The sequence below is a fragment of the Cydia fagiglandana genome, chromosome 17 (genome assembly GCF_963556715.1).
Source record: "Cydia fagiglandana chromosome 17, ilCydFagi1.1, whole genome shotgun sequence".
NCBI lineage: Eukaryota > Metazoa > Arthropoda > Insecta > Lepidoptera > Tortricidae > Cydia > Cydia fagiglandana.
The window spans coordinates 4804117-4816215 of record NC_085948.1 but is presented as its reverse complement, the minus strand read 5'-3'; the positions used below and the strand labels follow the sequence as shown (position 1 = coordinate 4816215).

Genomic DNA, 12099 nt, shown 5'->3' with positions numbered 1-12099 from the left:
GCAAAATATACAATTCAAAAACCAAACTAAATGACTCAGAATTGTTTGCCTTGGAAACTGGTCCTAATTTCCTAAGATTTCCATAATAGGCTGTTATAATTAAAATTGACATCACAATACCTGCTGAAAAATCGATGATCTCACCGAGGAAAACTCACCTCAGCAGCTCATATTCTCAAGCTTTCGTTCAATTTCAACGAAACGTCATGATACTTATGATTCAGCGTTCCGTCCATATAAGCGGCTCTAAGGCCATGACCAATGCCAGTCAGTTGCAGAAGCGCGGGAACGACCGACGCTTATAAATTAAGTTTTTTTTTAATAAGTTTTTTTTTAATCCGTCGCTATGGCGTCAGCCGTGATGAAGTTCAGTGCCATATTGTTTCTGGTTGCCGCGTGTGCTGCTGATGTTTGTTAGTATTTTTATTTACTTGTCTATTAGTGGATAAGTTACCATAGTTCAGCTTTAATTATTAAGTTCTGAGGAACATTCATAGAGAACTTGTAAAAAGTGATTTGTGACTCGACTTCATTATCTATCCCCCAATTTATAGGTACTATTTCCCATCAATTGTAGTAGTATCAAAAAGCTTTCAGCCTTGCCTTACCTCGTTATGCAAATTTTAAGAAAAAGTTTATGATAGTTTAACAGTTTACAAGTTTTAAAAACAAACTAATTAAAAAAATCTGGCCCTGTAACATAAATACAAAATAATTAGTATATTTTGCCTTGTTTTCTGCTAGCTCTATCGCGATTCAATATCAAAAACAATCTAACTCTATCGAATTAATTTATATTAAAACCACCAGTAAAAACTGGTGATGGCCAGACGGCCTTAGAATATTAATTAATTACGATACTAAACTTGATCCTTCCGCAAAATGGCAAGTTGATAGATGCCGTCAACAAATGACGAATACTTATAAATCTCACACTGAAAAGGATTCAGTATCTAGCTTTGAAAAACTAGTCATTTTTAAAGTAGGTAGAAGTTGTTTTATGGAATGCTGATTTAAGTTCATGTTTTAAGTTACATCTAATAACAGTATTAAATATATTTAAATGGGTCACTCACGTATTTTAAGCCAAAAATATCTCGACATGATTCGCTCCATAGCGAGGAGTTTCAACTGGAGCACGCGTACGCGTTTTAATAGTGTAATGACCGTGGAAGTTTTCTGAATAAAATTACATCTAACTGACCATTTTGTGATGGTGTTATACATTGACCGTCAGTTTTGTGATGACAGCTAACAGCTCGTTAAAGTTAAATAGCATCGTTAGGGTAACATTCCATTTCTAACCACAGCTGCATTATGTCAATTTTACTATGGGAATTGACAATGACAGCGACGCGTTCAGTACCGGTAGTGCAGCTGCGGTTAGAAATGGAATGTTACCATTAGTTAAATGAAAATGTCAATTCACATTCCTTTTAACACCGCCACTGAACGCAAGCAAATGACAAAGACCATCTTGTCGTAATGAGACATTGATTAAAAATTAATTTGCCGTTATATTAATTGATCTATAATGGTTATTGGATATTGTTAGATAATTAGACTTCATCGCGGTCGTTAATTGAAAATTTCCCGATTGATAGGAGGTATTTTCTTCACTTCTCGTTTTATTGGCTACCACACTCGTAGTTTAATTGTAGGTATATCTACCGGGTGTGGTCTGTAACACGAGCAAATAATTAAAACATAGATTGTACTCCTCAAACGGTGACACTTTTGTTCAACAAATTTTAAAGATTATAAAGTATTTAGACTCCCTATTTTTCATACAAAATAAATATTATCTTTAATGGACGCCATTGCCACGCCATATCATTGTGATTGACGTTGCTTGTCACGCCTTAAACATAACAGAATTCGCAATAAATTGCGTCTTAGAATAAACTTTAAAGTGTATTAAAAATCAAACCACAACTTATTTTTAAAAGTCGCTGAACAAATGTTGGTCCGTATAAGGAGTACAGCCTACAGTTTAATTTTTTGCTCATGTTACAGGCCACACCCGGTATAATAGCAAACATAGTCCCAGTAAGGAGCTAACTGACTTTCCCGGGCAATTAGAAGTATTAGAACCTACGTGTAAAACTTGCTTAACAATAATATTAACACATTTGCACAAACCTAATTCATGCAACTACGGGGCCTATTCGAATTTTAAAAATCTTAACTTGATTTGTTATTAGTTATTATTGATTTTTGTTCGAGCCGATTTAGTTAGATGTCTTAATTTCCTATGAGATGGCGCTGTTACAAACGCAAACTAGGTAACAGTAGTTCATCCTAGAAAATACATATATGTAGAATGTCAAATATGAGAATAAATGATTGGTAATTGGTATTGGTAACTTGGCAACTTATTCAAAAAAAGTTTATAGCAGCGAATTATTATTCAAAGATATTGGTGAAAAAGAATGTATAGACATGTAGAGTTATAGATGGGCATTTCTCAGGAGGGCCGTTTTTACGTGTCCGGGGCAGTAATTAGTTGAATTTACTGTTCAATAAATCTGAATTAATTTAGGCATGATCTTCAGCTTATATTCTGTCTGGGACACTATCAAATTATTTATTTATTATTTATATAATACAAGAAAAAGAAATTCAAATGCCAAAAATGATGTTCGGTGGGCGTGTCCCGCACCCAGATTTCATGAAACAAAAAATTATTACTCAAGATGGGGCATTAGATCGAAGTTATTATGGGTATTCACGCATAGGGTATTAGTTAGCTTATCATATTCTTTATATCACAATAATATGTTAGCTCAACACATTGAATAAAACCAAATTTACGATGTGTCCCGGGCTAGTGACTGATATCGGTGTAATTTGCAAAACATGTCAGTACTCCTTCAAAGTTGTAGACCAGGAACTCAGTGTCTCAAACATAGTATGCTTTAGTTGTGCCTTAACCGTTGAATAAAGTAGATGTACAGTCACAGTACAATAAAGTGATTTTTTAAACGTTTCTCCGTCCTTCGCTGGGTTTGGTCCTATGTTTTTTTGAGATCGGTGGTGCAATTTACTCCGAAAGTTTTAGTGCAATTATCGTTATGTAAGTGATTAAGAAGTCATCGAAAGTACGTAAATCCACCATTATTACATCTCCTCTGTATCGTTCATGCCATTTCTGTAATTGCTAAAAAGCGATTAATTTTGATATCGCTGGTGTTGATTTCCCTGGTTTGGTGGATTTTTTGACCACCGATATCAAAAAAGTGATCACTGAATTCAAATCCTGCTTTGTAAACTAGTTTGTTGTACTAATTTATCATGTCTAAAAAGTGAAAGATACGTTGTACAAACGTAAAATTATGTTTGTTAGTAAATTATGTCATAGTAGGTACACAAAATCACTAGTTCACTATGAGTAGTTTTTTAGACCAGACGTATAGACCCAATGTTTCTTTCTCTGTCTTGATATTCTTTTCCAACCAATTAAGTAAATTATGTTCGTTCGTTCCTCTGTATCACCGGAGGCCCTACACCTCGATACCTTTAAACATGTCAGCCATGTTAAATAAATGTAGTCAATTAGATCCCACTTCTTTTAAAATAACTTGTGTATGTAAGTACTATGCAAGGTGAACCCAAGGGACAGGATGTACAGAACAAGGGATTAAAAATAAAATAGCATTCTAATGTCGAGATCGCTTCAAAGGCACTGAGCGTACCTACTGATCGATATTTCTAAAGGATAGCCATAGACACAAATTGAAGACAGCAAATGTTTTAACAATCCTCAATGTCTTATATCTTTGTCAACAACTTTGTTACAATTTAGCTCAAGTGTTTGAGGGTGCTGGAGATCATAATTAATTGGTAATTAGATCTTCAAGCATTACTCGACTACTTCAAATATTATAGTTTTAAATTGACGGAGTTTAAACTCTTTTATTAAAAAAATACTTGTTTTCCGTATTGCATCATATTGCTTTATAAGTACATTAAATATTTAATGAGCATTGAACACCACTCAAGAGTGTATTGTTTATCGGGTGCAGGTAACACAAGTTTTTTTTAGATGCGTGTGCGGTCGGATTGCGTGAAACAAACATCTTCTCCTTCATGGATATGATAATGCAATGAATAAATGATGAATGTGCGAATTTGTGGTCGACAATGTCGACATGTCTGAAACTCGTTTCAGGACCACACATCACCCTATTATATGAGGCCAGTCATATAGTGTGGGATATCTTCTAGATATGTTGATTTAGTCATATAGATCTAGAGACGTAATTTGGTTATTTTAAAATCTTGAGTCTATATCTATTAAATTTATGTAAGCTTTCGAGGTCCTTAGCCTTGTTTCATCGCTTATCAACAAATAGGATTGAAAAATATGATTAAAATAATTATATAATTGAGATATAAAACCTAAATGTGATTTTGGTGTAAGCATTATTGAATTCGGTGACGCAAATTGATTTCAGTGCCTGCATATGATTTCGGTGTTTTTTAAATCTCAAATATCTTGAAAACTATAAGGTTCTAATGGAGGCCTCCGCTACCAATATTTTTTATATTAAGGGTAGATTTTAGGAAATAAACTCGCATATTATATAAGTTAAAAAAAAAATTTGGCACCGAAGTCAGGCACCGAATGTCATCTCTGAGAATCGCCCTTTAAGGGGTACTTAAATACGTACATAAACTAGGTAGTTTGAATTTAGAAATTAGATTTAAATGCTTATTTACCTCAAGAAAGACATGTTTCCTTAAAGTTAACAGAGTTAACCGCTTTATAAGTAATAAGTATAACGCTTGATTGCAGAGTCAAATTGACCCCGTATAATAATGGTTAATTAATTCCATACTTCTTCTCCAGCGTTAATACGCCCACCGTTGGACATATTACGCCTCTCCAATTTTCCTCAATAAAAATAATCCTATCGAGACTCATGTTCCATATGTATAATGTACGAGTATATATATATATATATATATATAGTCACTTTTGCAATGTTCATCTTGCGTAAGAACAAGTTCGCACTCTTGACCTCAGGATGTCTGTGTCAACTGTCATCGAACACTTGACACGGATTCTGTTTATTTATACCTATTTGTTTTGCGGGTGAAGAAAATGTCAGAAAATAATAACGGTTAAGTCTGTTTAAAGTAAGTTAGCTTAGATGGACCAGATTTTGTTCTTGTGGGTTTGAGATAAAAAAAATGATCCGGCAGACCATGCAATCGACGTAATTTCCAAATTAACAACATCCGCGTGATTATGAACGGACCCTGACATTGATATTTCACGTTAACCTTTTCGATGCGACCGGTCTAGGACTCGTTTGACCGCATAAATGCGCGTGTAGGATGTCTATAGGTATTATACCGGGTGTGGCCTGTAATATGAGCAAAAAATTAAACTGTACGTTGTACTCCTCATGCTAACCAACATTTGTACAGCGACTTTTAAAAATAATTTGTGGTTTGATTTTTAATACACTTTAAAGTTTATTCTAAGTCGCAATGTATTGCGAATTTTGTTATGTTTAAGGCGTGACAAGCAACGTCAATCACAATGACATGGCGTGGCGATGGCGTCCATTTGAAGATAATATTTATTTTGTATGAAAAATAGGGAGTCTAAATAATTCATAATTTTTAAAAGTTGTTGAACAAAAGTGTCACCATTTGAGGAGTACAATCTATGTTTTAATTATTTGCTCGAGTTACAGGCCACACCCGGTATTATCTTTTTATCTATATAGGATCAACGGTAGATTTACTGTTAAAATTTGCAATTTATTATTGTGATTTGGTGCAGGTTGATTTAATGAGGCTAATGAACCGGTGCAACCCGTATCTCAAACAACGATAAATTAAGTTAAGATTAAATATTCACGATTTTACACATTATATACCTTTTACAAATAACAGGATTCAATTGGATCTAATACGTTGCCTGTGTATACCTATGTATCAGTGTATTTTATTCATAAATTTTCCCTTGAGTACTTACCGTTATTTATTGTATAATAAAATACTCGTACGCAGTATACCTGCTCTTTATAAAAAAAATATTTCTGTTATACTCAGTTATTCCTAAACTTACTGGTTACTGGGCATCATGAGCTAATAAAAAATATTTTTTGCAAAAAATACATACATTTTTATGTGATATATTTTTTACAATATATGTAAACATTGGTAAAATATATCTACGAGTACCAAAGTTATATTGAATGAGGCACAATCACTAGTTTTCTCCAAAACTGGTTAAATACCTACACATTAAGCCCCCTCCAGACTATGCGCGTGAATCGCGGTCGAAGCCGCGAACGCGATTCACGCGCATAGTCTGGAGGGGGCTTTATAATAACACAGGTATTATCTGGAAATGTAGATGTAAAGACATGAAACAAAAAGCCGATAAATCTTCCGCATTCCTACCACGGCGGCAAACCTAATGAATATTAAAGAATCCTTAAGTTGCTTATTTATTGAAGATTAAACCAGTCCTTTCTTGGATAGTTGCTCGGAATGTTAAATAAAATAGTATAAATGGGTCGGTGTAGCTGTAGAACCTCTTATATAGATTATCTTATGATTTGAACAAGGTGATCGGTAAAGTTACATCAGTCATCACTAAAATATAATTGTGATATGATTAATATGCTAAAATATTATGTAGGTAATACTGACTATGTGCAAATTGCGTTGTGGGGGTCTTCAGCATTAAAAGTAACGGAACAGACTACGCGTCACCCTATTAGGTACGCACAAAGCATATTTTTTAAATTAAACTAAATGCTACCGGCATAATTATCTACTTGACTCTGTGATGAAAACTTAAAAAAAAAACAAATCACCAGCACTTCATATTTTTTCTGATTCATTACGCACAACTTATAATAATGAGTAATCTCCGTCCCATTTCCGTTTCCACAGTTTTTACACACGCTAATAGTTCAACTATCTATACACTAATCTCCGACTTCTGAAGAACAATCGTGTTCAAATTATCTCGTACCGTTCACACTGTTAACTGTCCGTTCGTAAACCTTATTCCAAAGGTATAGAGTCCACATATGGTAAGTTAAGTGTGTTTCTTGTTAGTACTTATGGCGTAATGAGTAGTAATAGCTACTTTACGAGCCGGAACTTATCCGTACTGGGATGCGTCAACATAGTTATCTAAAATTCCCAGCCAAATATTTTTTGAGGAAAACCCTGGGAAATTGGTTGCTGTATAAAAAGTGTAACAATTGCAACAGTCAGCGCTTTTTGCGGATAGAACCAGAACCAAACTACTCTTTTATAAAATTTACTTCGTCATTTTAATAATTTAATGTGCAATAATCACTCCATACTTTGGCAACACTTACGCTACTGCTACGCTTAGATACCAAGGCATCTTCCTTACTATACGGCCACCTCACATTGCCCCACAATAGCGTCTTTTGAGCGTCGGCGTCTAGTCGGCGCTATGGAATTTAGCGTCGCTGGGCAGTTGCGCTAACGTTGCGTCGAGCGACATCCATATATATGTAGAGTTGAGTAGACGCCATCACTCGCCGACACTAGTGTGGGGGGTATCCTTTATCTTTCTGGTATCTTGTTGTACATTGTGCTGCATTTGTCACCCTCTTTTCACTCTCTCCTCTCATCTACTCAAAGGTTAACTGGAAGAGATCCCTCAGAGCGATAAGTTCGCCTTTGTACTTCTTGCAAATTTTATGTTATTTTAATATGTTTTTTCGTACAATAAAGAGTTTACTACTACTACTAATAAATTCATAGTAAGTAGGTATATCTGTTTAGATACGATGAGGTAGAACCAAACAAGTGCCTTGACCTCTACAGGATTTATCGCTATATGCCACTTTAATGCATTTGCATTAAATTATCCTCGAAGTGCAACGTGGAAAGAATACTTAAATAAGATGTACATATCAATAAAAAAACTTGCATTTCGGGGAGAACATTGACGTGTAACAAAAATACCAATATTTGAGCAGGAAAACGATCTTAGGACGAATGTCGAAAACATTTTACTTAAAGCGGATGTTTAGTGATTTCAACCGATCCTTTCCAAAAACCTATATTAATTGCGCACCTCCATAAAAGAAAACATTACAGTAAAGAAAATGATTGATTAATGACATAAGTAGGCAGATCACGGGCGGTCTTATTGCTATAAAGCTATCTCTTTCAGACAACTTTATTTTGAAGTAGGTGGATTCGGAAAGTAATAAACAACCAATATTTAAATAACAATGTTTTAACAAGAACGTTTTCCCTTTCCAGCGGAGCTCGTCGGCGACAAATCTGCGCAGCCGGTGACGGAGGTGTGCCTCGGGTGCATCTGCCAGGCCATCTCGGGCTGCAAGCAGGCGCAGACGTGCGAGGGAGACACCTGCGGCCTGTTCCGCATCACCTGGGCGTACTGGTCGGACGCCGGCAAGCCCACCATCAACAACCTCGCACCTGACCACCCTGATGGTAAGATCATCTGCAACTGCTTCAGACGCATAGGTAGTAATGGGCGATACTTATTTACCATTACTATGTGTACGTACTGACTAAGTTTAACAAACGCGCACCTGACCAATTTGAGTGTCCCTGATAAAATAAGTTCAGATGAATGGGAGACCATGATCTGATCAGCAAGTAATAAAAAGACGAAACGTATAAGGTGAGCGTAAAATTTACCTATGAGCTGCTAGCCCCACTCCATTTTTTTTAGAAGTATAAAAACGAATATATTATGTTGTTTTTATAAATTTTATATTATTCCTGCGTTAAAGTTATCCATGGCTGTCAGTTGTCAACAATCAACATAGATGATGATCTTATGATTATTATAGCCGTTTTATTTAAATTACCCATTCAATTTTATGTAAACAACATAATATCTATGGATTAATAGGTAGGTAGGTATGGATAAGAAAATATACATTTGTTGAAAACATCACGGGAAAGGTCAAAAGTCATTCTTCGTGGTTTATAACAGTCTCGATTAAACATCATGAGATTATGAATGTCGAAATTTAATATTTTTACAGATTTTGATAAATAAAAGTTAAAAAAACACCCAGCATACCAATCAAGGTCTGCATCGAGGAAATAGGTATTCGGAAGAAAAAAATTAAAAAGATTTGCATCGTATTCATAAATGTTTTTTTTAATTAAGTAATTAGTATACACATGAATTTAAAATCAGCTTGTTTACTACGGCAAATAAGATTTCCAAGAATTATTTCTACGTCAACTGACGACACCTTTAAGCTTCAGTTTTATTAGGTAAACAATTTCTTGGAGATTATTTTAAGCTAGAAACCTATTTATTTTATAATTGTATAACACGTATTCTTTATTTTCTACAGCGTACCGCACCTGCGTTGTGGACCCGTACTGTGCGGCCCAGACCGTCCAGGGATACATGAGGAGATTTGGACAGGTAACTACCTAATGCTTCATCAACAGACATTGTACATTTTCCAGCATTTTTGGTGCAGCGGAGTGGTGTTAACGGAATTGGTATAAATAATTTCAACCCTAATGATTAATTAGCGTTAATTACGTTAATATTAACCTTTATTTACCATTTCAGTTGAAATTATCTATAACAATTCCGTTAACACCACTCTGCTGCACCAAAAATGCTGAAAAATTTACGATCATAGTTCATCAATAGTAGAATAGAATTAATTATGACGTAAGAGAATGGCCAGGGTCGGTCGAGATTGGTGCGCTCCAAATGTGATGTGAGATTATGTGCCGCGAACCACGTTCGACGTGTTGCCTCCCTGTCACACTCACTAACGAATTTACAAGTGCTACAGAGAAGCAACTACAACAAAACGCGTGGTTCGCGGTAGGCCGTCTGTAATTGTTAAAGTCGGCTATTTTCTCATTTAAAGTCCATAAAATATAAGAACAACTTGGTAGTAGTAGATAACCATATTATTCGCACTTGTATGTACGTACACGGAAGTGGAATTACATCCGTAATTCTGCTCTATGTACAAAAAAATATATAGTGAAATACCAAGAAACTGAATCTTGCATAAAAAAAACCTAATTAAATCTAGCGAATTAAAACAAAACTAATTATCATACAAAAATATTGCTTGGGTTTTTGCCCTTGCGAACATAGACAATGCCAATTTTTTTTTACCGATACGTCGGCATAGTGGGCGTGTATGTTGATGTTAATTGAATTAATACCGTGACAATGTCAGTGCATAAAATATTTAGCGGTGCGACTGCGCACTGACATCATCGAGGCCTTGGCTTCATGTAAATGTCCTAAGGCCATAAAATCTGTATTCCGTATCATTGACCTACAACTATTATATGTGCGATATTAACCGGTGAGTTAGGTATTTTTAAAGACAATCACTCGCTTGTGGGTAAATAATAGAGTTAGACCGTAAAAAGTCTGCAGCGATTTTTATAGCCCACACAATGCAAGTGTCATTTTAATCGTCAAACTTCTATGAAATTATGACGTATAAATAACACTTACACTGCGTGGGCTATCAAATCCGATGGAGACTTTTATTGGTGCGACTATACCGTCATTTTCCGATAACAGAAGTTAAGTTTTAAGTCCCATCGTTGTGAATAATAATGATCGATTATGAAATATTAAATCGTGAAAGTTTAAATCGGTGTGTTTTATAAGTATTACTTACTTAATACTCAACGATCTTTGCAGGACTGCAACGGCGACGGTCAGGTGAACTGCTACGACCACATGGCGATCCACAAGAAGGGCGGATACGGGTGCTCCGGCGATCTTCCTTACGAGTACGTCAACGTCTTCAATCAATGCATAGCCGCGGTTGCCGCCCACCAGGGGTGAATAACTTAGTTTTAGGTACGAGTAAGCCCGCTTGTAATAGCTAAGGATATACGTATTGGTGCCCAAAACCATATGAAAAAAGTCTGACTGATCGATACCATATCCCCTGACAATAATAAATTTAGCTACACTAGTACAGTACTACTTAGGCGACGGTATAATTGCTCATCATCAGGCAATTCGTCTCGTTCGCCTCCTTTAGAACAAAAAAAATGGTTGTCTGTAAAGTCGGTTTTACGGATGATAATTTTGCGTGATAAGGTCATAAGAAAACATTGATGAAAAATTGGCCGTTACCATGGAGATCTGTCCACAACGATACCGTGGAGATCTAGAGTCAGACCGAGAAAAGTCTGCAGCGATTTTGATAGCCCACGCAGTGCAAGTGTCATTTTAAATGTCAAACTTCTATGAAATTATGACGTATAAATAACACTTGTTACACTGCTTGGGCTATCAAATCCGCTGCAGGCTTTTCTTAACGTGACACATATATCCCTAGCTAATACGGGAAATACCTACCAATAAAGTAGAATGCCTAACATCTTTTAAACACATTTGGTTCGTATGTTAGAGCACAAGAAGTGTGCAATTGGTATAGCGTATGCATGCTTTAGCGCATGTGATCTGTATGAGATTAATTAATTTACAAGCGTTAGGCTACTAAAATAATTATATTTAAATAGTTACGTAATGTTTACAATTATAGAACACGGTGTGCCAAATAAAATGGTATACACAACAGTTTTTATTTGATACTTTATGAGCCTATTTATATATACGTGTTTGGTCCAAATACGCACGTTATACGTATATCTCAAAAAAAATCTACTTGAGTTGTTTAGGAACAATAGTATTTCTTATAAATGGGTACAAATATGTATCTACTAGTCTTTTCGGATTGTTGCTAAGTTAATTACCTACAGTTACTTGATTTTAATCCTAAATATGACTGCTCAAGACTTCGTAATAATAAATAATTTTACTACAGAATGGTGTTTCTCTCCCCAAGACCTTCATTACATCAGACGTTAAACATTTTATATCAAAAACGACAAATGTGAATAATTATTTATTTTATTCTTACTATACAGGATGTTTGTTCCATCGTTTGCCAAATTAAAATGGATAATAAGCAGAGCTCGGCGGGGGTGAGCTGTTTTCAGAGTTTGCACAACATGGACATGCCTTGTCATTCGATGGTATATGTGGTGTAATTTAATAACTAAATAAATTATTTTAATTAGGCTGCCTTT

At 35.3% G+C, this 12099-nt stretch overlaps 1 protein-coding gene across 1 annotated transcript; it reads left to right on the top strand.

The window, feature by feature from the left end:
• The first annotated feature begins 250 nt into the window (after positions 1-250).
• On the top strand, positions 251-11836 carry LOC134672980 (lysozyme-like). The gene is made up of 4 exons (XM_063530938.1): positions 251-413; positions 8281-8475; positions 9360-9433; positions 10697-11836. Exons 1-4 carry the CDS (start codon positions 347-349, stop codon positions 10841-10843), a joined length of 483 nt encoding a protein of 160 aa, XP_063387008.1. The 5' UTR covers positions 251-346; the 3' UTR covers positions 10844-11836.
• Positions 11837-12099: the final 263 nt, after the last annotated feature.